The following is a 27,787-nucleotide window of genomic DNA, read 5'->3' as shown; positions in this document are numbered from 1 at the left end:
CCACATTTATGTTACTACGCGTGAGTCATATTGGAAAAGTCAGGACAGCGGCCAGTCATTCGATCTTTGATTCTTGGTCGCAGTGAAGGGAGATGTGAAGAAGCTGTGTTCTCTTTATGTGCTGCTTGGAGGACTCTCTCTCTCGACTGAAGTTCCTGTCACCTAAACCGTGGGTGGTGATAAGCATTCTCTAGGTTTTGTACTGAACAGTGTAACAGGATGCTTTTCAGGTGAAAAAGTAATACAAATGTGCAATTTGCTTAGCATTTTACATTTGCTTTGGGGCTCATCCTACTGAATCAGAAAGTGGCACAATCTCTAAGTTTAATCAGAATTTGGGGAACTAGTTTATTTTCAGATGAAAAGGTGACTAAAAATACTACAAACAAAAAGACCAGTGTAGCATTCAAAAGGCAAACAGAAGTGTTATGTCCTACATGTAATGAAAGGCATTTAAAGTTTGAAATACAATTTATTTTACTTATTCAACAAATACATACAAAGCACTTGCTATGTCCCAGACATTGTTCTAAATGTTTTACAAATATTAACCCTTTTAATCCTTATACTAACCCAATGACGTAGGTACCATCTTATTTTATAGATGAGGAAAGTGAGACCCAGAGAAGTCAAGTAATTTGCCCATTGTCACACAGCTCATCACAGATGGTCGGGCAAGGATTTGCACCAAAAAGTATTGCTCCAGTCGGAGTGCTCTTAACTTCTGTGCTCACTAATGAAGGGGAAACAAGTCAAATGAATTTTTAAAAAGTAACCCGTTATTGAGAGGAAATTAGAAACATATAGTTGAAATACAAATGGACAATGAAAACTAAATATCCTCTCTAAATAGGTGGATATTAGGAGGGTCCTTAAACATAGTGCCTCATCAGGTGACTGAGAAGCAGTACAAGGAAATTACAAAGAAATGGTCTTCCATTTCAAGGCATATTATTGTTACTGATAAAGCTACTATTTCATGGTCGTTACTATTTTCATTTTTTTTAACGTTAGTATTAAGGAGAGACATGCCAGTCTCAGTTCACGTATTAAAATGACAAATGTTAATACTCTGTCCCTATGAAATAAGAAAGGTCAGTATTATCACAATGTGGGAGAAACTGAGGACCCCCCGCAAAAAAAAAGTAACTTAGTTCAGGCTGTGCAACTCCCTGTTGTTAGAAATCAAATTGGACCCATGTCTCCTGACCTATAGGCTTACATCCTTCTCAGTAGATTGTCTTGCTTCTTATTTACTGTTTGTGTTCCTCAGTCTTTCTGCGAACAGGTATTAAGTGCCCATAGATGTCAGGCACTCTACCGTGGAGTGACCAGCAAAGGAGACCAGGGTGGTCCATTCGGGAAGGAGTGCTAAAGGGCGGTGATGGGTCAGTAAATGAAAGCAGGGTCTTGCATCGGCAGTCAGAGGCAGCATGGAAGATCTGGAGATAACAAGTCGCTTTTCTCCTTCTGGACAGAGTGTTTATTGATGCTGTTCATCTTTTTAAATGATGCCAATGTGATAATATAGTGATTTATATAAATAGAAGCCCTAATTCAAGGTCAGGCATATCAGCAGGATAAAATTAAATACCTCAGTGTGGAACTGTAGGGGGTTCATCGACCACTTTCAACCTCCTAGTGCCATAGATAAGAATTCTTTGAATTTATACAATAGCAACTGAAATGGGGGCAATTTTAAGACATTAAAGGGCCTTTAATATGCCGAGACACATGGCTGCTAATGAAGTTTATCCATGTGTTGAGGCAGAAACTCATTAAACCCCGATTGTGGGATGGAAACAAGAATAAGGGTTAAATGTTCAGTTCACAAGGTGGAGAGAGCTGAATAGGAGGGTTTGATCATTTTGATTTAGCATATTCAAGAGCTTAAGAGAAGTTTGAAAAGAAAGGGTATGAAGTGAGGTGGTGAAAAACAATCACTGGGAGAATTTTCTGATTCAGTAAAATCTTAAAACTTTACCGCATGATAATTTAGCAGTGTGATAACTCCTAACATTTATGAAGATAAATTAATGTAAATGTATATTGGGAAGCATGGCTTAAACTCAGCATATACACAGCAAGCACATTTATTTTATCATTATATTATGATAATAAATGTAGGCTTTGTGGGACGCCTATTCCAGATGTCCTTTTAATGGATAATTGATAGTCACAAAGCAAATAAGTATGTTAAAATAAGAATGGAGGAGAAAGGAAAACATAAAATTAATGAGTATTTCATCATAAACAATATTTTTGAACACCCACTATACATACACTAGTCCCTCTCTTATTGCCCAGGACCTTGCTTTTTGACACAAAAGCCTGAAATATGGTTTCATGAAATCACTATATTTGGAACCTGATCTCAAAAGAGAATATAGCCTGGGTGGGGGATGTGGGGGAACTGGGAGGAAGGAGAAGAGAAAAGAGGAATCTCATTTCAGAAAAGGCAGTGAAAGTAATAGAATTTTATAAATTCTAAGGTTTCAAGGGTAGGCAAGTTCTGTTTGATAGAGAAGAAAAAAAGAGGGTCATGAGAAGTCTGTGCAAATGAAAAAATGACATTGAGAAGGCCAAGTGTGAACTTTTAGAAAAACTGTTCCTTTTAATAAATCGATAATGTACAGAGGCTGTTTCTATTATAATATAGTGTTAATTACCATCATGATCATGGTTATCCTGTACATCTAATATAGGAAGGTTTGAGGAAAGCTCTGTGGAGCTTTGTAAAGAGTGAAGGCTAAGATGACGTTATAAGAATTGATGGTAGGCAGGAATTTTCTATGTTTCCTGAAGTTGAAACAATAATGTAGTGATTGTGTTTGAATTAGAAAAAAAAAACCAGAGTTTAAGAAACTCATGCATTAATTTTTTTAAACAAGTTTGTTTTGAATGATCATCTTTTTAAAAAAGTTAAAATATAAAGACAGATGAAAAATAATTTTAAAATGACCTGTCTTTCTTTGAAAAATATTCAGCTTGAATGTAGTAGAAATTACAGTTGAAGCCTTGATAACGGATCATCAGGAAACAAACTTTTCATATAAGGAAATTAGTTCCGATGAGTAAATGCAGCTGTTTGGGAATCTGGGCCACCAGGGGCAGAATGTGTCATGTGACACTAAGCTCTGGTACTCTGGTACCGAATGGAGAACGCCTAACCCTTTCCAGGCAGGCAGTTTCTATTTGTCTTCACCCTGATGGAGGCAAATTGGATGGCCCTGGCCAAACTTGTTTTCTAAAATACAGGTCTTTTTCTTCTGCATTCCCCACCTAAGAACCTAATATCTGATCCCTTCCTGTACTCTGCCACTTTCTGTCTTGCAGCCTTCCTCTGTCCTTCACAACACAAAGGATCTGGTAGCAATACACTGTAGACTGTTGTGGTCGGTGGATTATACATCCATCCACCAGTGTATAACACTTTAATCTTCTATTATTAGTTTTTTAACCTTCAACTAGGGGAAACTTCATAGAATTTCAGTAGTCTGTAAACAGGTAGGGAGACATGATGGGGGAGTGTTGGGAACTGGGATGGCATTCCCCCACTTCATTCCATCATTCCAGCAGCATCCCGTCTACCTCTCCTGTGCTACTGGATTTTCTACATTTTCTGAAAGTGGCTTCCTTTCAACAATTTGTTAATGTATTGACATGACGTTATTAAGCCAAATGTTAGTCGAGGCAAGATCACTTAAAGTAATTAGAAGTTGGTGACTTTTTAGTGTGCTAGTTATTCAGCCAACCACTGATGGAGTTACTCCTCATTCCTGCAATGTCTCCATGTTCAGTCACCAATGGTTGGTTGTATAATGGAGGTGAAAGCACTTCAGTTATTTGAGAATGTCTGCAATGAGAATAAGCTTAGCATGCTTTGTTCCATATTTCAATTCACCCTACTTTCTCCTTCAACATGTATATTTATGGAGCTAGGTGAGCTGGGGACTAACCCAGGATTGGACTCCATAATCTTGTAGGGGAGGAAAGATCAGAATGCCTGATTGCTGGTTCCTTATGAAGCCTCAGTCCAGCTTTGTCCTAAACCAAGCTTCCTTGGCATACCCCCTTCTTTTTGCACCTACATCTTTTTTTTCGTCCCTTCAAAAGTTATCTGCATTCATGTAAGACCTCTTTTATTTTGTTTGCAAAATAAAATACATTTACAGGTTAAAACTCCTTTTATATTCTAAGCTACTCATCTGGTATTATGAAACATATACTGAGGCTTCTTTTGTTGTTTCTGCCTTTGAAATGTATCCTGTTTCCATTACTATAACATTTATGGAATTCAGTAAAGTGGTACATACTGTTTTCAGGCAAATAATGTAAAACGATGTTTTAATCCCAATTTTGTTGGGCCATCATAGTTTTATCTGTTTCACTAGGTGAGCTAAAAATGATAAAAGCTATCAATCATTTTGTTGCAGGCAGGAAACTAGAAGCCATCTTTAGTTAATAAAGAACTTGATCTCCATGGTAGAGTATTGGCTAGTTAGGTGTCTTAGGGTGTCTAATATCTTTCTCTGGAGCCCTTGCTGTTTTCCTAGCAGGGATGTTTTGTAATAAGGACTATAGTTTGTTCTAATATGGAGGCCAGTGTTAAATGAGAGTGGTTCTAGGAGTCTAGCAGATGCCCTAACAAATGTAGGGATTCTATCTGTGTCCTAATGAATAGAACCAAGACAAAGCTTGACTCTGGTACATATCCGAGGGTAAAGAGCACCAAGATATGGTAGGAAATATTTTAGAATAACTATGCAGTAGTCCCGTTTAAAAGGTTTCTGTCTTCATTTTGTGTGTTTATGTAATTTAATGTCATTTCATGGAATTCGTTGCTTGGTTATGAACTTATAATGTGGTGTTTTGAATCCCCTTGCTATGGGATATGCAACATCCTTCACCTGTACTGAACGTCTGTTGCAGAAAGGAAATAATGATTCCTCATATTGAATTCTCAATTGGTCATGAGCCTGTTGAAACTAGTATTGGTATTTTAAAAAGAGCAACAAAAGATACATCTCCCTTCCTTGATATAGGTAATAAGACGTTTTATGTTCCTAGTGTTCAGGAGAGAGAGTCAGAAAATCAATATGAATAAATTCAAGTACACAGAGGATTTACCCTATTTGAAAATGCAATGTGTGGCAAAATGACGGTATATATTAAATTTTTTTGTTTCACTTGCATGTAAATATTAGCGTTTAGAAAAGGTGTCATAGGCTACTTATAAATTTAGGCAGAGGGCAATTTGCTGGCTTTTTGTTTTTTTCATTCTTTGTTGTTGTTTAGTGTCTCAAGGCTTACAGCTAAACTGAATTTGAAACTAAATACTGTCATTACAGAAGATTTTTCGTGAGTTCTTCCAATTTCTCTGGGGATAAAATAATGGTCGCTGGAAGCAGTGGAGAAACAGTAATTAGGGCAAATAGTAATACTGTGCATGATTGAGGAAAATGTGAGAAAGGGAGGGGGAAAATGCAACAGACAGACTTGTACATCTTGTTACTAGGAAACCACATCAGCATTAAATACAGTGTGCTAATTGGCTATCCTGTTTCTTCCTGGGTACCAGCCCGGGCCTGCTACACAGCTGTTTCTGCTCTTTCTGGTTGCTAGGTAACTGCATCATTTGCTCCCCCCACCCCCACTTTGTATTCTGGAGGGTAATTGTCTACTTCTGCTCCTGGTGTTGCTGCTGGGTACCAGTCTGGGCCTGCTGCTCTGCTGTTTTCCAGAGGGATTTAGTCAGGAGGGAGGGGAGGAAAAGGGAGAGGAAGATATGCTGGCAATTAATGGAGCATAAGTGCAAATTCTACACAATGTCTGGCACCTGCGGCCCCTCATCCTGCCTTCTCAACTAAATCCTTTAGCTATGGAAACACATTAAAGTCTTGAAGTCTGTCTTTCTCGGCATACCTTATAAATATAGTTTAAAGGAAACAGGACATTTGAAGACATCACTTAAATGACAGCTTTGGTCTGCTTCAGGAAAAAAACTGGCAAAATATTACATACCTGTATTTTGATATGAGTAGTAATAGAATTTGTGCAGATATTTTAAATACTTTACAACAAGATAGCATCTTTAACATCCTAAGGATAGTGCCACCTTATTTCTTAAATGGACCAAATTACTCTGTAGCCATTCTTCTTGATATCAGAGTATAAAGTAGGAAATAGAATGGACTAAACACATTATGGGATTTTCCCAACTGTTTTATGATGAAGGAGTAAAGGGAGGCTTCCAGATACTTGACTTTCCTATTACGGGTTTTATTCCTTTGATGTGCACAGCACATACCCTGGTGCTTTTCAGTGGGACATTGCATTTACATGGCCATAACACATTTTGCACCATAGCCACTTTCCTGATGGCAAATGAACAAATGTGATGCAAAATCTAAAGTCAATTTTGTGATTTAAAAAACAAGTAAAAAGGTAATTACTTTGCATATAGTTGTCATCTCTTGTTGAAGTAGAAGTTTTCATTTCATCATTTTTGAAATTCTCACTGGAAGTGTGACAAGGAAGATTCTTTAGAAGTGAAGTGATGCTCCAAGGAGATTTCACTTTAAATGGTTGAGAAAGTGTATGTAAATTGGGGCCCCTTGAAGAGGCAGCTTTATTCCCCTGGGAAGGAACTGTTTTATTGAGAAAACTCAGAGCATGTTGTGTGACTGTGCACAGAAATAGTTAGCAAAGGCAACTCTTATTTGACACTAACGGCTGTTAGTGGTTTCCCATACTAATGAGATCCACCATACCCTATCACAATTGAAGCAGAAGGAGGCCTAGGCTGAGCTACAAGCCCTTCCACCATAAGATAAATTCAGGCTTTATCGAATCATTTCTACTTAAAATACCCTTAACATAGCAGAAGACCTCCAGCTAGGCTAGGTGATTGCTAGAAGATCGCAGCATCAACACCTATCTAAAGGAAACCAGTTAGCCATTAGTAGTACTCAAATTGCAAAAGAAAATTTCTTTATCAAAGAACAACTTACAGAGGGGGTATAATATTATTTCTGCTTTCTCTATTAAAAGGACCAGTTGTTAATCACTCAAAAGCATTTGCGCATTAAATGAATTAGCCATTTACTTATGAAAAACCATCAGAAGTCAGAATATCCCTTTGTCACTTGACAAGTTTTATATTCTGACTTTGGGAGGGGGAGGTTTTGTTTGAGTATTTCATCTTTGTTGACAGCAGACTGTCAGAACAACAACTTTCAGGGACATTATGGATTGTCCCTATTTGACTTAAGCAGGGTACAGATTGAAAAGTTCAAAGAAGTCTGGGGAGTTTGTCTTACCCAGCCCTCTTCTTCACTGATCGATTGGATGTGCTTATACAGCCTCACTGTGGCTCTAGCAAGACCCTGGAAACCCAAGGCAGGAGTCTTTGAAGGCTGAAGGTGGTCATGGTTAGTCCCAGTGATACATGGACATCAGTGCATACTTCCGAGCTTCCTCTCATTGTCCTCTTCTGGGAGAGCAGATCTTTTTTCTTTTGATGTCTCCGTGTTTAAAATAGTGAGAGTGTAGGCATACAAGCAAGCATGCTTTGGGGAATGAAGAAAGGTATTCCATGGAGCTGCTTCAACCCCTGGTTTTCCTCAGTCCTGAAAACCTGCTCTGCTAATTCTCATGGCCACACAAAACTGCTACCTTTGACATCAAGTAAACCGGTTGACAGAATTGGAAAGGGCGAATCTGATGGCTGCTAGTCCCTCAGCAGGGCTGCTGCTAAGCCATAATATGCTTGCGTGTGAATTAGAAAAAGGTGCCCTTTGCATTGGGCGGTTTCCCTGTGCTTGAGGAGCAGAGCCCGATTCAGCCCCCCTCAGCCTGTAGCTGGACACCCTGTGCTCAAAACCTTATGTGGCTTGTGCACACCGGGAGAGCATTCCACACAGATGGGCCTTCCCTGAACTTTTAAGAACTTCTGAGGCTAATAAGGGCATAGCAGGAATGGGAAAGTCACACAACGATTCAAGGAGTGTATTGGGACATCCTATCAATGTCTGAAGAGGCCATTATGTGTGACAGCAAATCTTTGGGTCCAGCCACTCTCCCAAAATGTGAGATCATTAGTTGCCTAATGTGGTGGTTCTCAACCAGGGGAGATTTTGTCCCTTAGGGAACATTTAGCAATGTCTGGAGACATTTTTCATGGTCATATCTGGGGCTGGGGGTATGCTACTGGCATCTGGGAAGTGGAGGGCAGGGATACTACTAAGTATCCTACAATGCCCAGGACAGCTTTCGCAGCAAAGGATCAGGTGGGCCCAAGGGTCAACAGTGCCAAGGTTGAGAAACCCTGGCCTAATGCAACCTTAGCTGTCCTCTTCTCTGTAGGTTGCTCTGCACCACTTGCAAAACATTTCCTAGTCCTTTTAAGATGACCCACCCACCAGGTCTTATCTTCTTCCCTTTTATGATCTTTAACAATATTGACTCAATGGAAATATTGCATTATTTATTATTTCTGTCAGGACTTAGATGCTGTGCCGCTTTTCCCCTTATGATAAGAAAGAACTCTCCCTACCTCCACTAAACGCTTAACCTTCTAGATTGAAGATTCGTGATTGTGACTCTTCACAAGCCTCATGCCCTGCCCTTTTGCAGAGGGCTCCTGACCTGTAATAATTTGAGATTTTGCTGAGGCAGAGTTTTGATCACATCAACTGCCAGGCTGGTACGTGGGAGGGAGGTGCTTTGCCAGGAAGTGGGCCTAGCTGTCCAGGCGCTGAAGAGCCACACCATCATATGGTATTGTCATTCTCCCCCTGGGTACAGTGGCCTTGCTGAAATGTAACAATTGTTTCCTCGTTACCAAAAAGAAGATTAACTGTTAGTGAAGAAATAAGAGTGACATGTTTTCTGTGGGAAAATAAAACTTTTATTGGGAAAACTGTATATTGCGCTGGTGTTTGCTACCTCAGTGCATTTCCTACTATTCGCTGTTCTGGTTCGCACCAGCACCATGAGGAGCACACTGGAAGCTTTTAGAGTGCTTAGGAAGAAAGGTGCTATTTCAGGTAGAAGGATTTAAATGACCTTATCTAATGGACGCATACTTTATGTCTGCATTTTGTCAGGAGCTGTGAATTATGCATTGGCTCTTTCAGCTACATTCACATGCATAGAAAATAACATTGTCAGACATGTCATCCCCAGATACAATGGACAATATGCTATTATAATTGTATGGCATTGTCCTTGCTGTTTGGAGATAATACTGCTGACTTTATTCCTCTCATACATGTGAATGTGGCTGTAGGGAGTACGTGACAGCTGTGGCTTTTACATATATTAGCTTATCCCTTGCCACTTTAAGAGATTGCCATTAGTGAGCTGGCCTCGTGGGGTCATGCTAAGTGCCATGTTTTGGATCCCAGTTGTTATCGGACCTTAGTTTTAGACCCAGTAGGGAATTAGTAATATTATCTTGATGACCTGAAGATGCAGTGGGTTATTTAGTCAGCTTCCCAGAGCAGATGTGCTAAAGAAAGGGTAGGCTGAGGCATTCCTACTCAGATTGGCTTTGGGAGTAAGAAGGCAATTGGTACCAAGCCTGGGAATGACTGCTTCCATGTTAGTGCATTACCCAAGTAAGCAATAATAATATAACTTGTATTGATCTTTACAGTTGCCAAGTGTTTCACATACATCCTTCCGTTTTACCTTCACTTACTGATGGGGTAAGTCTTCTTATACCCATTGTACAAATAAGGGAACCTAGGCTCAAAGAATCATTTTTCAAAGGTTTCACTGCTGAACCATCACAGAGCCTGCCCTACTCTGTTTTTCCTTTAGAGATCAGTTATTTCTTTTGGGGGCCTAAGTTAAAACAGTACAAATAAATTCAGTTTTGTTTATGGTTCAGAAAAATAAATGGCTTAATATTTGTTGTTATTTTGCTTGTTCAGTATAACTGCTAATTCAAAATAGCTAAGAAAACTAAGTGATTATCTTATATATTCCTACATTCTGTCTATTTTGGTTGAACTTAGAATCCTTGATCTTAGTTGGTTTTCCCCTATTTTAAGAAAGAGCTGGCTTTGAAGATGCAAACAGACACAAGGTATTGATTCTTGAAGTGATATCTCAATACTAGTGCATTTGCATATTTTAGATAATTCTTGATGAGAAACAGCAAATAGAAACTTTTCTCTGAACCTCTTGAAAGAATGCATCTTAGCAATCCTCTTTATTACTAAGCTGGAAAATCCAAATGGCGATGCCTTAAAGAATTCGAAGGAAGCTATGGATGGGTGGATCTTGGTATGTGAGTTGTATGCCCCTCTCAGTTACACCAGAGCTTTGCTAGGTGAGGTTGAAGAAATGATTTCTGTGCATTTATTTTTGTTTGTGTGATAAGTGTAGAATTCAAGATAATTTTATTTTATCTTTGTTTTTGCCCATTTATTTGAGGATATTTATGGATGGGTTAGAAGTCGTAAGAATAAAAACCCTTGGTAAATACAGGAATTGTAAGTCTACTCATGGGCGAAGATCCCATACTCAGGTTATGATTGTGCTTGATATGTGCAGAAATCTCTCCTCTGAATTCAGAAAAGCACACAGTGAAGAAGAATAGCTGCTTTCTAGCATTCTGCCAAAAGGATCTACAGGAACCTCAGAGTGAAGGGCACTTATATTATCTTCCAGAGATCTGAGGAAAGAAAAGGTATTAACACCAAAAGACAAATTCCTGGAAGGCTGAAGGAATAACACACATTACCCCTGAGGGCTCCACTCTTTTAAGGATTGTTTGTCTGTAGATATTTTTGTGTGTGATCCTGTGTTCCCCTACAAGTTTGAAGTATTTTCAAACTTGCCCTTTTTATTTCATTCTACCTGCCATGGAAATAACCTTAATAAATCGTTAGAATTGGCAGGGCGCCCAACCCAATTTGATAATAGCCTTTTCTTTGCTGATAATTGGCTACTAAGCATTTAGAATACTTTCGAGCCCACCTGTGTATCTTTTCCCCCCCTCACAGTTAGATCTTAAAGTTTTGTGTGTGTGTGTGTGTGTGGTTTTCCTGGTGTGCATCTTATCCAAAAAGAATAGTTAATGAGCAAAGCCAGAAAGAATGCTTTGCAGCCAGGGAAAACTTTTCATACATCCTTCCCACTCCTGTCATTGTATGAACTACAAGGACCATAGGTACAAAGCTTGTGGGATCAATTACCGTTACGCATTTTTTTAAAAATCTGTTGTGAGAAGAGTAAAGCAATAATTAAAATTAACTGAACAGCTCTATTGCTCTATTGAGGCGTTAAATCTTTGTGTAAACACAATCACATTGTGCAGACATAGGTCTTTTTAGTTGGGTGACTTAGCGAACTCACTGAAGTTTTGAGGTCTCTGGGTCAAGGGCCCGTTTTGACACGGTTTGAGAGGTCACCTGCTCATTTGTGTCTGTGTTCTGCTGCAGAGAGAATTGTGAGCTGGTATGGTTCCTTGCCCACCACAGCACAAAGCAGAGCTGGCTGGCATTTGGCAGATAGCGGTCTGTGACAAGGGGGAAGGAAATTGCACACAAAGCAAGACGGCTGCACACAGGAGCTAGTGGGGAGTGCTTGGGAACCTCTGGGGCCCAGGCAATGATGCGGCTTGAAGGTGGAGAAAACAGCAGTTATAAAATATAAATGTGTTTATGATTACATTGGGCCTGTGCTATATAATTTTACACACACTCATATTTGTGATTTGCGGCCACAGCTCCATATGGAGAAGAAGCTTGCTAATTTACCCAAATTGATAGGGATGCCGCTGAAGATGATCAGAGTGGTAGGAGCAGTAGCTGAGAAAAAGTGGTCTCCTAAAACAAAACTGGTGGGGGTACTACTATGTCAGAGGCATCCTTTGTTCATTTATTTTGATAAGCAGAGCTTGGCTTTAATTATTCATGATAATGCTTGCCCTGGAAGGAGCAGGCCTCTGATGCCACAGCAGCTGTCGGGTGCTGTTTGGTTCTCTGTGCAGTTAACACTAAAACAACCTGCTTAGCCTTTCTTGAGATTTGTCATGCTTTCACTTGTGAGAGGTGAGATGCCCTGAAGTTTTGTTTACACCTGATATCCCTTCCTAGGGGGCAGGTATTGACTTGGCTGGAGTGGAAGAGAAAGCCTGAATGATCACAGCCATTTCATGAAATCCTTACAAGGTAGGTGGTGATTTTCCCATCTTAGGCATGAGAACGTGAAAGCCTAGAAGATCCCAACAGTAGACATGCCCAGCTCATAAGTGACCAAGCTGGCTTTTGAGTCTGGGTCTGACTCCAAAGCCTGTCCCCTACAGCATTATGCTGGCATTTTCTAGAGAACAGGCCAAGAAAGGGACAGTGGAGCAGACCCCACCCTTCTTCCACCCCAGTCCATCCCACTCTCTGTGCTTTCAGCCTATTTCCCAGTCTTAGCATCCATTACCATCATTTCCGACAGCTTTCCAAAGCGTTTCTTGACTTGGCAAAATCTTGAGGCACTTCTTCTGGGAGCTCTTCAGAAGGAAAGCACTTTGGAACAGCATGCACGAGTTCCAAAGTCCCCAGAGCATGTATGATTCATGCTTCTTGCAGGGGAACTTCATGGAGACAGGCTGTTGTGACCCTAGGATACTTGATAGACCTTTTTTTTTTTCATAGATGCGTAAATCCAGACGATGAATGCTGAATGGCCCGTCCACTCAGCTCATAGCAAAACCCTGGGAGGTATCCCTGATACATGTCCTTTCAATCAATTTTTTTTTTTTCATCTCATGGGTACTGCTTTCTAAATATGTTTTACATTTGTTTGCTTTTCTCCGTCTCTGCTGCTATAAGCAGAGTCATTTGTGTTTCAGGCACTATCTTCTTTCTCCTGGGCAATTGTAGAACCTCCTAGAAGTTGTAGAACCCTCCCCACACTGGCTCATTGCCTTTGGCAGCCCATTCTCCATTTTGTAGCCAGAGTAATGTTTTAAAGTTCAATTCTGATCATGCTATGCCTCCGTTTAAAAGCTCACAATGGCTGCCATTGTTCTTAAAGTACAAATTCTTAAACATGATTTCTAAGACCGCTTTCCCAATAGAAATGTAACGTGAGCCACATATATAATTTTATATTTTCTAGCAGGCACACTTAAAAAGTAATTAATCATACTAATTAGTTCTAATACTGTATTTTATTTAGCTCAATATATCCAAAACATTATTTCAACATGTAAATAATTAATAAACAATTATTAATGAACGATTTTACATTTCTTTATCTCTTTCTTCTATTGGAAAGCCTTCAAAATCTGGTGCGTATTTTACACTTAGAGCATGAATCAGTTCAGATTGCTCACATTTTGGGTACTCAGGAGCCACCTGTCCTAGGGTCTAAGAGACTGGTTCATGCAGGTCTGTTTAAGTCCTTTCACAGTCTGGCCACTGCCTGTTCTCTCAGTCCCTGCAGAGCACACAAACTGATACTCCTCTTTGATCAGCTTCTTGGTGAGGTATGGGAGAGAATGTAGCAGAGGGCTGAGAGGACGTCACCCCTGCTAATGAACTGGAGGAAACAGCCCAACGTGGAACCATCCACGTTCTCCCCTTCTGCAGGGCTTTCTGGAACAGCAAATAGGATGGACTGTGATGGAAGAAGGGTGGGGTCTTTTGCTTCTGTGTCCCTTTCCTGGCTTCTAGAAAACCCTAGCATGATGCTGCAGGAGAACAGGCTTTGCAGTCAGACCCAGACTTAAAAATCAGCTCAGCCACTTATTAGCTGGGTGTCTGTCCCTGGACTTCCGTGTTCCCCTCACTGAGATGGAAAAATCACCACCTACCTTGCAGGGCTTCTGTGAAATAGCACAGGTAAAGCGCCATAGGGCTGCCTGATAGGTAAAGAACATGCCGGGAACAGGGATGTTATGACCTGGTGTTTCTCCTTCACTCCAGACTAGTCAGTACCCACCACTCAGAAAGGGGAGGCAGGTAGAAATGGAGCTTCAGCTCATCTCACACTGAGGTGCGGGTTAAGAATGAAATCCTTGCTTTGCTGTTGGCCTTGGGGGTTTCCATTTTTGGTCTATGTAGAACTTGTTAAGTGACACAGATTTTTTTGAGAAGGTGAGGGAATGAAATGAAAAACATACTGGTAAAGTTAATATGAGATATTCTCTGAAAAAAAATGTTTCTACCCACACAAAGGTCTAGCAGTCAGTAGTACCGTTCTGTGAGCTGAAAATGAGACCATGGGTTCTAGGGGAGGGCAGATGAGTTGTAGTTCGCACTCCTGGCTTCCCGTCTCAGTAGATTCGATTCCTTTGCTTATTCATTTTTAAAAAGTTAGAACAACTATTATATCAATACGTCTAAATAGTTCTGACATTCTTTCCAGTTGAAACATTTGTTTTATCAGAAAGTATTTCCAAAGGGAATATGAGCATTGATTCCACTTTAATTGTTGTTGCTTATATAAAAGGCAGAGTGAGGTAGTGGTTAAGCATGTGGATTCTGAAGGTAAGATGGCCTGAGTTTCAGTCTTGACCGTACCACATATAAGTTGGGTGAACTTGGAGAACAGCTTAATTTCTCAAACCCTCTATTTCCTCATCTAGAAAATGGGGAGGGATAATAGCATTAGGGCTATTGAGAGAATTAGAGGACAGAATATACACAAAGATTCTGTAGTGCCCAGCATATAGTGAGGGCCCAGTAAATATTAGCCAAGAGCTAATTTTACTTGGATTTAAAAAGCCGTATCACCCGTTAAAGGTGGGTAGAATTGGACCACAAGTCTGCTGATGGTGATTATTTGAGGTGTTTTCTCTGCAGAGATGCATGTATTGTCTAATTTGTTTATGTATAAAATTTTGTACCTTTCTCCTACACTTAGTTTTCTACTATATGTATATCTACACGAGGAAGGAAAATACAGACATTTTATCAGAGATTGATTCTGCCATTCATATATTCATATATCCAACAGAAAAAGCCAAATATATCTCAGCAGATGAGATACGAGATGTGGTAAGATATGCAGCGTATTGTAGTAGTGTATGGGCTTTGGGCAATTTCTCTCCATGTGGTATTGGGTTTGTACTGTTTGGTTAAAACCCTTTGGCTTTCTAATCAATGCCACATTGCAAGTTGAGGAGTTGAGGCTTGAGGTCTTATCTTTGATGGTTGAATGAAACACCAGCCTCTGGAGATGGTCTGCTCCTACCATCTCAAACAGATCTCTAACCATCTTAGCTAGAATCAGGTGATTGCAGGCTCTTTATTCACCAGAAAGGTATATTCAGGTATTGGGTGTTAATATGAGCCATGTTGCATAAAGGATTTTGGGGTAAAATATTTTAATAGTTACCCTGCCTGTATAGTGCTTTGCAGCATATGAAGCACTTGCACAGAAATCATCTCTCTTCACATTTCACAATAGTCCTGTGAGGGCTATGCCAAAGAAGGGATCAGCTATATTTTCTGAGGACGAAAGTGAGACTTAAAGGTAGGTAACTTTCCTGAGGGCACGTTATAAGTGGTAACAGCTAGGACTAGAGCACAGGTCTCCTGATGGTGAGTTGTATGTGTGTGTCTGTTTTCCAGTAAACTGTACTTGTACACATGGGGCAGCATCTTCAGAACTCTGACAACCTTTGTGCAGAAAAGAAGCGAGATTTCCTTTGTTCACGTATGTTATGCTTTGAATTAATTAGATCCTAAATGAAGCTTTTATGACAAAGACCCAAGCTAACAGGAGCTTAAAGATGTAAGATTTCTTTTTCTCTTTAATATAAAGTCTGCACTGAGAACTGTCAGAAGCCCAAACTCCTTTTGCATGTTTGACTGTTTGGATGTTTGGATGGTGACTGTTGGTCACCCATCCCTAGGGTTTCCATTCCTAAGGTATTGCTCAGGTCCCTGCAATTCCAGATGGCTGCCACCAGGCCTGCTTTCTAGGAACCTCGTTTTCATGCCGGTGTTTTGAAAGTGTAAAGCAGAGGGGATGTCCCTACTTTTGGAAGTACAGCTTGATTGGCCGTGATGGCTCATAGTTGTAATCCTAGCACTTTGGGAGGCCAAGACAGGTGGATCACCTGAGGTCAGGAGTTTGAGACCAGCCTGGCCAACATGGTGAAACCTCCCTCTACTAAATTAGCTGGGTGTGGTGGCGGGCATCTGTAATCCCAGCTACTCGGGAGGCTGAGGCAGGAGAATGACTTGAACCCGGGAGGGGAGGTTGCAGTGAACTGAGATCGTGCCACTGCACTCCAACTTGGGTGACAGAGCGAGACTATGTCTCAAAAATAAATAAATAAAAATATAGCTTGACATTGCACTTGTCACTTCCACTTATGTCTCATCAGCCAGAAATTGGTCATATGTCAACAAGCAATTGCAAAGGAGTTTGGAAGTACACTCTTTATTCTGGGTGGCCATAAGCTCAACAAAAACCTAGGGATACTCTTACCTAGGGATAAGGGGAGAATGAATATAGAGGACAACTGGCAGTTGCTGTTATGCTTTTAGTCTTAATAATCCTTTTTAAAAAGCCTTTAATGCAGACATTTTAACAGAAAACTCTTGAGTTCTGAAATTCTAAATGTATGAAATGATAAGGATAACATCCTAGTACATTGTAGTTTGTGGCACATTGCAAGATCAAAATAATTGCATGAAAACTAGGTTTCTGTGGAATGGCTTAAGTTATGAATGGAAACATAATTTACATTTTGCGTTTCATGAGAATATTACATTATTGGAATAATATGAAGTGACTGGGAAATTAATAACTTAAGCACAAAAGCATATGGAGTCAGATTAACTGCATCTTAATATTTCTTGCACCTCTTTTTCCCCCTTCCGAAGTATAAAGTCACATTACATTGACATTTTCCTCCCAGAATGCCTTCATTCTTCAGTAGAAGAATGAAGAGAAAGTATTTTGTGGCTGTGAGTTTAGCACAGACAAAAGTTAAGGCTGTTTGAGGTTAGAGGTATATAGGATGACAGATTGTGTGGGGGTGTTTCTACATATGTGGGTGTCAGTATGTTTGTACTGAGTTGTTTGCAGATTGGGGGGGAGGGCAGGGTGTGTGTGTGTGTGTGTGTGTGAATGTGAATGTAGATTTCCCGGGTGGTTTCAGTCATTGTATTTTCTTCTTAATGATTCCTATTAGGGAGCAGCAGAAAGAAGATGTCGGAAGATCTAGGTAACTGCCTAAAGGAAGGTTTGGAGGTGGACCAGTAGTATATGGGTATGTTCATTCAGCCAGGTTAATTGAGGATCTTTGCCATGTGTCCAGCATTCTAAGTCTTGGGAATACTAAGGTGAATAAGCCTGGCTTCTGCCCTTAAAGAGAGCATTTGGTTTTGTGGAGCTACATAGAATGTAAACAATTTACTCAAACAATATGATAGTCTCTTCTAGAGGAAGTTAGGTGAGCAGAAGGAAGGAGTGTCCAACTCTATCAGAGTCCATCTAGAGCCACATCCCACAGGATATGCTTTGGAAGTACTAGGACCACACATTGTGCCAGGCTCTGAAGACACAACTATGCACAGATGTGAGGGTCTGGCCTCAAAGGAGTCAGTCTCTTGAGGGGACAGTTTGTCATCAAGGCTCCTTAGGGTTTGGCATTACCACCTCTTCAGTCCATTCTTAAGGGTCCTCCTCACATTACTTACTTCTTGACCTCAGGATGATAAACCACTATCTCTTATCTCTGGGCCTTTGTGCATGCTGTTCCTTCTCCAGGAAAGACTTAGTGCCCTTGTCCCTGGTGTCCTTCAAGTTTCAGGGAGGCTGATCATCTCTCGGACACCTGCCGTAATAGTCTTACCAAGTCTTAGGGATTTTCTGTTTCACGTGTCCATGTTACACACATCTATCAAACACATTGCGTCTCTTTGTATGTATGCATGGTGCTTTCCTAACTGGGAGCTGCTCTAACGTGAAGAGCCTTTCCATTTAGCTTTAATCTCTAGCAGTGTCATTGGTTGGCATATATTAGAACCAACAATTAATGCTGGTTGAATCTAACTTGTCACACTGAAGAAACTGTTTCTTTCACTGCCAGTGAGTTAGACCAGAAGTCCAAGTATTTGACTTTTCCTGTTTACCTGTGGACAGAAGTGAAGTGTTTCGGAGATAATGCATGTTAGGGTTTATGAATCTGGAAGGTAAGGTGGTAACAAAGCTTTTCGTGCTGTTGGATTTTGATGGTCTGATGGTCTCAATTAGCAAACATTGTATTGAGTGCATGTTACAGTGTGTTTGAGCCTGTGCTGGACTTTGTGAGTGATTACAAAGAGGCCAATGAGAAAGCATCTAGCCCAGTGCCTGGACATACACTAGTTGCTTAATCAGCATTTATTCCATTGGGGGTATAAGGTGTCCTTGTTTTAAAAGCACTTTTCATTTAATGTGGGTGGGGAGAAGCAGGGCAAGGGATCAAGGCATAAAGACAAATATCTATGGGAAATAGTAAATAACTGGCCAAAGAGTGAAAACTTAGATAAGGGTATAGCTTTCTGAGGAGGAGAAATCCTTGGGGATGGGGTGACATGTGGAGAATAGGCACATTCTGAGCAGAGGACATCCCAGCGAGTGAGAAAGGCTTGGACGGGAGCTGGGGGGTAGGGGCTGTCTAGGGATGTTTGAGACTAGAGGGTTATGTAAGAAGTGATGGGTGATAAGGTAGAAAAATAAGTGACATGGCTTTGTGTACATCTTTTCCTGAGTACATAGGCAGTGGTATGTGAAGAGCATCTATCCTAGATTATCATGTGTCAAAATAACAAACAAATGAAAATTTTCTTTTGGGGTTACTCTTTTCTTAGACTTTATATTTGAGTAAGGTACATGTTTGGGTTGCTTTAGCTAATGGGGAAATTTAGTCTCTAAAAAAAAATGTTTGATCATCTTGGAAGATAATTATGTAGACATTGATGTTTTAAATCTTCACTGATTTGATATTTGCCTCTAAAAAGTTCTAGAAAACTGGATTAATATCTATTCAACATGAATGGTAGCTGGTCCAGGGAGGGCCCTTCTCTCCATGATCTGGATGTAAATTATCTAATTTGGGCTTTTCTTTTTTTTGAGACATGGGTCTCGCTGTGTCACCCAGGCTAGAGTTCAGTGGTGCAAACACAGCTTACTGCTTACTGCAGCCTCGGCCTCCCCTGCTCAAGTGATTCTCTCACCTCAGTCTCCCAAGTAGCTGGGACTACAGGCGTGCACCACCATGCCCGGCTAATTTTTTAATTTTTTGTAGAGACAGGGACCTACCACATTGCCTGTGCTGGTCTCAAACTCCTGGGCTCAGGTGATCTGCCTGCTTTGGCCTCCCAAAGTGCTGGGATTACAGGTGTGAGCCACCACATCTGATCTCATTTCGGCTTCTTGAAGATTGATAAAATTGCCTTTATTTTTCTAAGTTTAGAGAAAATTACCACATGAACTATTGATATACTTAAGCTACTTCTCTACCATCTGCATTTATATAGTCAAAGAATATCAATTTTCATTATCATTAGCTTAATTGAAACAAATTTAGGATGCTGAAGCCACTTTATAGCTTCTAAAAGCAGATCTTAGGCGGTTTTTGGATTATCCTTTCTGATGATTTTTTAAACACCATTGATCTATCTCTTTTCATATCTATCTATATGAAATATATATATCCAAATAATAAATGATTTAGGTGTGTATTTCCAAAATTTTGGTTAGCAAAAAAGAAAAATTTAGTGTATCCAGGAAAGTAAATTAGGCATTGTCAACTAATGTGATACGTACCAATTGGTGACCACCATGGGTCCCTGATCTGATAAGGCCTAGTGTAGTCTCCCTCCCCACTTGTCCTGGCCCTCCATGTCCCTGCATTTTCTGTGGTTCACAGACGCACAGCCCTCTTACCTGCCCTCAGGCTTCCCAGAAGCCTCCCCAGTAGGGTGTCATGCAGGCCTACCCTCCCTCAAAGCTGTGTGGTCTCTGATTATCTTTTTCTTACTACCACCCTCCTTGCAAGAAAAATGAATTCCTTGGCTATACTCACTAGGAGCTGTACACCTGCGTCGCCAACCTCTAGAATTGATTGGATTTTTAGGGGAAGTTTCCTTTTCAGTGTTGATTTACTTCTACAGGGTGTACTTCTGACTTAGTGCTGTCACTTTCAGACTGATGCCTTGATATGACCTGTGCTTCGAACACGTTGTTTGGAGGAAAAGTGAATTTTTTTCTCTTCATTCTGAAAATCTTTTAAGGTGATTCAAAAATTAATAGTTTGGGAACAGACACAGTGGCTCATACCTGTAATCCTAGTGCTTTGGGAGACTGAGGTGGGAGGATCACTTCAGGCCAGGAGTTCAAGACCAGCCTGTGCAGCATTGGGAGTCATCGTCTCTACAAAAAAAAAAAATTAGCTAGGTGTGGTGGCACCAGAGCCTGTAGTCCCAGCTACTTTGGGAGGCTGAATTCAGGAGTTCAAAGTTGCAGTGAGTTGTGATTGCACCCCTGCACTCCAGTCTGGACAACAGCGTGAGACTGTCTCTAAGGAAAATAATAATAATAATAATAGCTTGGTCATTGTAGTAAGAGTCTTTTCCCGTATATGTCCTTTGCAGTATGATGATCTTTACATTTGAAAGCAGAAAACAAAGGTTGACCAAAGGTGAGTTTGAAATTCATGTTTTTTAATAATCAAATTTCTATTTAATACATCAAATTGAATTGTGAGAACTTGACTTACAGAGTAATACCATTGCTGCTAAATGGAAAAAAAATGTTCTACAAATGAGTTTCAAACGAATTCACATGGTGTAGTTGTCATCTTGAAAGGGAAAGATTAATGTTTTAATACATTTTTCTTCAAATGTAGTATATACCTAGCTTTTAACTTTATTGTAACTGGTAATCACCAAAATATATTTAAATTTCCAAGATGACATTAAGTTTTATTTGGATTTAACTCCAAAAAAACTGATAAAAATAATTTTTGAAGTTAACCTTGAAAAACAAAAAGAATAAAAACAAAGTAAAATGAAAAAAAAGGCAAGCAAATTAAACGTGTGGCTTAAAAAAAATAACTGTAGAATATAGTTTCCCCAAATGATCATGCTTACCTCTTTCAAAACTTGAGAACATACAGCTTCAGGTGTAAGTGTTGTTGAGGTCTAAATTCTTAAGTGAGTTTACAGTCTTTTGAAAATTATAGTAATATCTAAACAGTTATGGGTTTTTGTTTTGCCTTGTGTTGGGGTGGTGGGGAGCAGTGGTGTTTGTTGGCTAAACCTCACTCAGCCACTCAGCCTACTGGAAACTACTAGAATACTGCATACATTTTTAATTAAATAAAAAATAATTTTATCCCATTCCTTGGCTTGTGAGAAACACAGTACAGTATTTGAAAACACGTGTATTGGAATCACAAATTACACATTGCAAAAGCTCTTTAATTTTCAACAGCTAAATTTATTTCATCATCTGGATTGGTAACTAATTTTCATGACCAACACAATCTCCAACATTTCAAACAAATTCACCGAGAATCTAACACTTTTGTCTCGAAAGAAACATTTTAGAAAAAGTTAACAGTTGTTAAAAATGGCACATGACCCCAAAGGATTTCTTTAATCCTGTGTGTTTCCGTGGCTGTGCTCCACGAGGCAGGTTGGGCTCCAGTTTAAGTCTTAGAGAGAAGCCCTGTGCCCTTGCCCTCAACATACAGGTGACAAAGTTCTCTGTTTCCACATCTCTCACTGGCTTCCTGTGTGTCTGTAAACTCCCTGTTGATATTACCACTATGAATAGCAACTTTAATAACAAACACTGTTAATAACACTTTTTATTCATTTGGGACTTTGTAACTGACCCATCACTTTCAGGAACTAGGTTCTATCGAATCTTCATGACAATAGGGAAGTGGGATAGTTTTTTTTTTTTTTTTTAATTCTTTCCCCACACAGTTAAGCGCCATAAGTCCCCAAAGAAGTTATTAAATACCTTTACAAGGCCACACTGCTATTATATGGCAGAGCCAGAACTAGAATAATCTAATTTTTGATGCTGAGTTCCTTTTATTTCCCCACTACAGCAGTGGTTCTTGAGGTGTGGTTTCTGAAACAGCAGCGTCAGCATCATCTGGGAATTCGTTAGAAAGCAGATTCTTGGGCCCTCCCCTCGTGAATCAGACCTACTGAATCGGAACCTCTCAGGGTGGGGTTCACTAACCTGTGTTTTAAAACAAGCCCTTTAGGGAATTCTAATAAATTTGAAAACCACTGTGCTGGAGGACTGCTTATGGAAAGAGAGATGGATATAGGGGATGAGAACAATTTAAAGAGAAAAATTATTTTGTGTTTCTTAACGGCACTTTTATGGGTCCTGTATATAAATAAGAGTATTATCTGAGCATCTACTGTGTATAAAGTTTGTGCTAGCCACTGTGGATAAAGTGGAGAACAAGTCAAATGCGGCTCCTGCCCTCACAAAATTTACATCCTAGCCAGAGACTCCAAACATTCTATTAAGTTTATTATGCAAACATTCTATTAAGTTTGGGGTTGGGGTGGGGATCAGAGAAGGCTTCTTTGAGCCTTTTGGTTTAATGACTGTTTCTTAAAAGCACCAAGCTGCTTCTGCTCCCAGGGCCTTGGTACGTGCTGCTTTTTAAACCTACAATGCTTTCTTCTCCCTGCACCTGGTTAACTCCTTCTCCTTCATATCTCGGCTTAAATGTCACTTCTTCAGATTCCTGAACCCATGCATAGAGATGCTAAAAACAGATTCTGATACAGAAGGTCTGAGATGGGAACTCGGAATCTGCGTTTTTAATAAGTGCCTCAGGTGATCGTGATGCAGCAACAGGGAGGAGATCCCTCGAAACAGAGAAGGGCTGCTGTTGGCATTTGGTGAGGCATTCAGGGTCTTGCACACAGCAAGGTTGATAGTAATAAGAATAAAAGTCAGGGGTGGAGAGGAGAGATTCCACAAAGGTGAAGTACTTGGACTTGTTTACTGAGCCCTTTCTTCCCTAGCTTTCTCACAGTTAAAAATAACTCTAAGATTTTGAGCCTGGGAGAGTGCTTCTACCATGGGTTGGAATGTAGAAAGGGGAACACTGGGATTCTAGGCTGTGGGCTGGACATGGAGAAGAATACAGGAAAGATGAGCTTTTAAGTTTGAGTCGATGGGGTTTCTACATAGAAAATATATTTTAAACCAGTGCTGTCCAAAATAGAAATAATGCAAGCCACATACGTAACTGTAAATTTTCTAGTAATCTCATTTTTTAAAACATTAAATAAAAGGTAAAATTAATTTTAATATGTTTTACCTAAATTAATATATCTAAAATATAATCATTCCGCAGAAAATCAATATTTAAACAGTTATTAGTGAGAAATATTTTGCATTCTTTTTTAATACTAATTCTTTGAGATCCAGTGTGTATTGTATGTTTCCAGGGTGTCTCATGCTAAATTTTCAGTGGTGAAAGTTAAATGCAGTTCTACCAAAATAACAGTGTGAAATATTTTTACACTGCTTCAATTTTTTAATCTTAATTTTAATTTTCATTAATTAAGGTTAAATTAAAAGTTCAGCTTTTTAGTTACCTCAGCAACGTTTCAAGCGCTTGTTGCCATGTGTGGCTAGTGGCTACTATATTGGACACAAATACAATTGTTGTCAACATTTGCAGGATTCAGTCAAAATCTTTTCTAACCTCTCTCCGTCTTCTGAAGTAGCAGCTGTACCTCGTTGAGGATGTGGTTTAAATTTTGGATTACAGATTTTTGAATAAACATTTTAAGATAGTGAGGAGTAAACCTAACCGAGGCCCAGTTACTGGTTTTTAGTTGTTCTAAGAATAAAAACAGGCCGGGCATAGTGGCTCACGCCTGTAATCCCAGCACTTTGGGATGCCGAGGTGGGTGATCACGAGGTCAGGAGATCGAGACCATCCTGGTTAACACGGTGAAACCCCGTCTCTACTAAAAATACAAAAAAATTAGCCAGGCATGGTGGCGGGCACCTCTAGTCCCAGCTACTCGGGAGGCTGAGGCAGGAGAATGACGTGAACCCGGGAGGCGGAGCTTGCAGTGAGCTGAGATCGCACCACTGCACTCCAGCCTGGGCGACAGAAAGAGACTCCGTCTCAAAAAAAAAAAAAAAAGAATAAAAACAAATAGGGCAAATGTTTGCATGCTCTGTAAAGTGACTGGTGCACTGTGTAAACTCAGGTACTTGGACCTGACCTTTGGGTAAGGAAGTAATGGATGAATGAAAAAGCCACATGGATCATCAATGAGCGTACATTTTGTTTTATGTTGTAGCTATTATAAATGTTTTGAGAATTCTAGAAAAGAAAGCCCTTGTTTTATTTTCCATCAATCAGATACGCAAAAAACCTTGAAAAAAAAAATTTAAGATCCAGCTGGAATCTAAGAGGGGCTCTGAGACAATTTTCCAAAGCAGATTCAGTGACTTAGCATGGTTATTTTTTAGTTGCAGCAGCTACACCTTGAGAAGACATTGACAAGCTACGGAGTGAAGTTTATCGGTTACTCTGTTTGCAGTGCTAAGAAAGCTTAGTGACACTTTCTCTACAATGTCTTTATTCTCCAGCTTGCTTAAATTCTCTAGTGCGACTGAGTGTGATGTGAAAGCAATTGATGGGTCTTCGCTGATTTCTTCTAGATGTACTAGGCAGCAATATAAACCCACTGCAAAGTATTCCTCTTTTCCGGTTTTCTTTTCCATTTCCTGATCTGCAGAGTTTCCAAATTCTTAATCCAAGTCCTCAAGAGACTAGGACCTTGATATACCTAAATGTCTAGAACCACATTAAAAAATAAATAAATAAAAGGAAACAGGTAAAATCAAAATCCTAATCTCTTTAGAACTTGGATTAAGAATTTGAAATTTTGTAGATGAGGAAATGAATGCAGAAAATTTGTATTAGTGAGTTTATTTTCAACAGATTTTAAACCTTGAGTGCAAGATTCTGCCATGTGTTCATATTTTATGCTATACTCTCTATCTTAAAGGCAAATTTATAGCACAGTACGTTTGACGTATCACTTATGCTGTCTCAAATACATCTTCAGAGATAAACATTACAAATGAGTTTCATAAAATGACGCACTTTGCTTCCCAGAGGGGATATTGCTCAGGAGACTAGGTTCCTATGTGTGAGATTAGGTTATAGGAAGTTTTCAGGATCCTCGTCTTTTAGGCTGTGGAAGATTGGGAAGAAGTAGAAGTGATATTTTTGATGGTAAAGGAAAACTTACCACATTTTAGTCCTTGTCAAAGAAGGATGTCAGATTTAAGCTACCAAGCAAACATTTCCACTCTTAAACCATTGAATATCTACAAAGTAAGGGACTGGAAATCACACAGGCTGTTCTGCCCCTCTAGGTGTACTCAGGTTTTTGTTGCAAAGCAGGATGCTTTGTTAAATTCACTTAATGTATTGGATAGGATTGAGCCAAGCACTGCTTTAGCACTGTTGGTATCACAGTGAACAAAATGGATGTCTGCATGCAGCTTATGCTCTGGTGGGGGAAACAGACTATAATACACTCAAACAGTATGCAGTTTCGTTTCAACGTAATTAAGTGCTATGGAGAAAGTGACAGAATCTGTTGTTTTACAGAGGATAGTGAAGGAAGTTCTCTGAGAGGAGGAGACATTCAGGCAGAGACCTGAATGAAGTGAGGGAGCAAGTGTTCCAGGCAGAGCAAGGAGCCAGTGCAAAGGCCTCAAGGTGGGAGCCTGCAGGCAGGGCAGCAATGTGGTGAATCGGGGAGGGGAGCGTAGGAGATGATATTGGAGAGGTAGCCAGGAGCCAGATCATGTAGGCTATACTGTATAGCCTTGCCTGGCTTTTGACTTTTTTTCTGAGAATGATAGAAAGCCATTGGAACATTTACACTTTAATTTCATCTTAACCTTTTTTGGGTGAATGTCTTTGGCAGTCTGGCAAAACCTGTGGAACCCTTTGCAGAATAATGTTTTTAAATGCATAAAATCCAGTGGATGTCAAAGAGACCATTTATATGGAAATATATAGACTAAGGCCCCCTGTAAGAGTCACTCATGCTCTGATTTACATTTTCAAAGGATTGCTTTGACTACTATAAATTGAATAGACTGTAGGAGCCATGAATGGAAGCCCTAAGACCAGTGAGATGGTGGGGCTGAGAGCAAAGCTATTTTTATTTATCGTACAGGGCAGTGGCCAAAAGTAGGGTTGTGCAACACAGTCTTTTTGAAGGCAAGAAGAAATATGTATGACTTCTATTTATATTTGATTTATTCTCATTTTTAATTGGTCTATTGAATATATATTTTATAATATCCTAATAGGACATTATTACATACATCTGTATGATTCATGACTAAGCCTACATATATCATCGATGCATGCTCAAAAGGTATTTATGGCAGTGTTTTTTGATCAGTCAATTCTGATGATCACGATATAGGGAGAGTGACCCTGTAAGAAACTAACAAAATGCCACACTGGTTTAGACCACATTTCATTTCAGATGAATTTTGTGGGAGAACGCAAGTTCTTGACATAATTTAACCTCTCTAAATGTCAGTCCTGTTTCTCAAGCACCCTTACCTCCCCTTACGAGCCCTCATCTGGCTATAAGTCTGTTTTTACCTAATGAGACTTACTCTCACCTCTGAGGTGGCATGCACTCCCCCAGGGAAACAAGTATCCTAGAGTTGTTGCATCCTAGGGTTTTTGCCCGACAGGGAAAGTGGTTCTTGATATTCACCCTGACATTTAGGAGGTCCTGAGGGTGTCCTCTGCCTCCAGCATTGTGAGCTGTGGGAGGTGTCTTTGCCTTCACTCACATGCCCTTCCTGTACTGGAGTCCTGGGTTTTTAAGTCTCTCTTATATCTGTCTGTCTCACACAGACCACTCTTGGGCATTTTTGTTCACTCTAGAGGTGCAGTGAGCTGAACAGTGTGCCTCATTCCAAGTGTGATACAGCATAGTGTTGTGCAAGGCCATGACAGTTTCTGTTTTATACCCAGGAGAAGTATCTGGAGTCGAGGAAGAAGTATCTGGAGTGGAGGCAAGTGAAAGAAGGGAGAGTGAAATAGAAGAGCTGATCTTGCATGAAACCCGCTCCAGTACCACTGACGTGCAGTTTTCCTCTCTCTCGTAAAGCCTCTCTTTTTTCCTTTTGTAAAGAAAGAAATTCAGCCTTTGATGAAATGAGCAGAAATCTTCAGGTAGGCTTTTAAGGATGAAAACAAATGTATCATGGCTAGAGATATGTCCACCCCCCAAGATCAAGCTGTGGCTGTTGGTGTTCAGGGAGATGCAGTCTTGGCCATGCTGAAAATATTAACAGAAGAATTTTGCTGACCTGCCTTTCCAGTAGGAATTGGTTTATAGAGGTGGGTATAAAACCTGGAAACAAGGCCAGTCTAACTCCACAATTCCTGTGCCCTAAATATAAAGTCATATTCCCAATTCTTTGTATTTTTTCTGCTTCTCTGATTTCTGAGTTCTGCCTTCAGGCACTGCTCCTTCATTGGGTGTTCTTGATTATTTTAAAATTTTTTATTAGTATTTGCAGGAATGGCAACTTGTCAGTAAACTAGCCAGATGGTGGGAAAATAGCTTGATAAATCACTATAATAGTAACATGGCTAAAATGTCAGGGCACAAAGGAGCCTGTCCTCAGTATTATTCTGAGTAGTGTTTGCCGCAAGCAGGAAACAATGTCAGGTGATAAGATTCAGAGCTAAGTCAAGCTATCTGCAGTT

At 40.0% G+C, this 27,787-nt stretch overlaps 1 protein-coding gene across 8 annotated transcripts in view; it reads left to right on the top strand.

The window, feature by feature from the left end:
* Positions 1–27,787, top strand: part of KLF7 (Kruppel like factor 7) — a 93,752-nt gene that overhangs the window by 48,593 nt on the left and 17,372 nt on the right. The window contains exon 3 of one of the 8 annotated variants that reach the window (XM_030916252.1): positions 20,613–20,652. The exons of the other annotated variants lie outside the window; for them this stretch is intronic. Coding sequence (XP_030772112.1) covers positions 20,613–20,617 — 5 coding nt within the window. The 3' untranslated portion in view covers positions 20,618–20,652. Of the gene's footprint in view, positions 1–20,612; positions 20,653–27,787 lie in introns of those variants that run through there. 8 annotated transcript variants of the gene reach the window in all.

Source organism: Rhinopithecus roxellana, chromosome 14 (assembly GCF_007565055.1).
Source record: "Rhinopithecus roxellana isolate Shanxi Qingling chromosome 14, ASM756505v1, whole genome shotgun sequence".
Taxonomy (NCBI): domain Eukaryota; kingdom Metazoa; phylum Chordata; class Mammalia; order Primates; family Cercopithecidae; genus Rhinopithecus; species Rhinopithecus roxellana.
Note: the sequence above shows the minus strand (reverse complement) of the source record. Positions and strands in the feature narration are given on the sequence as shown.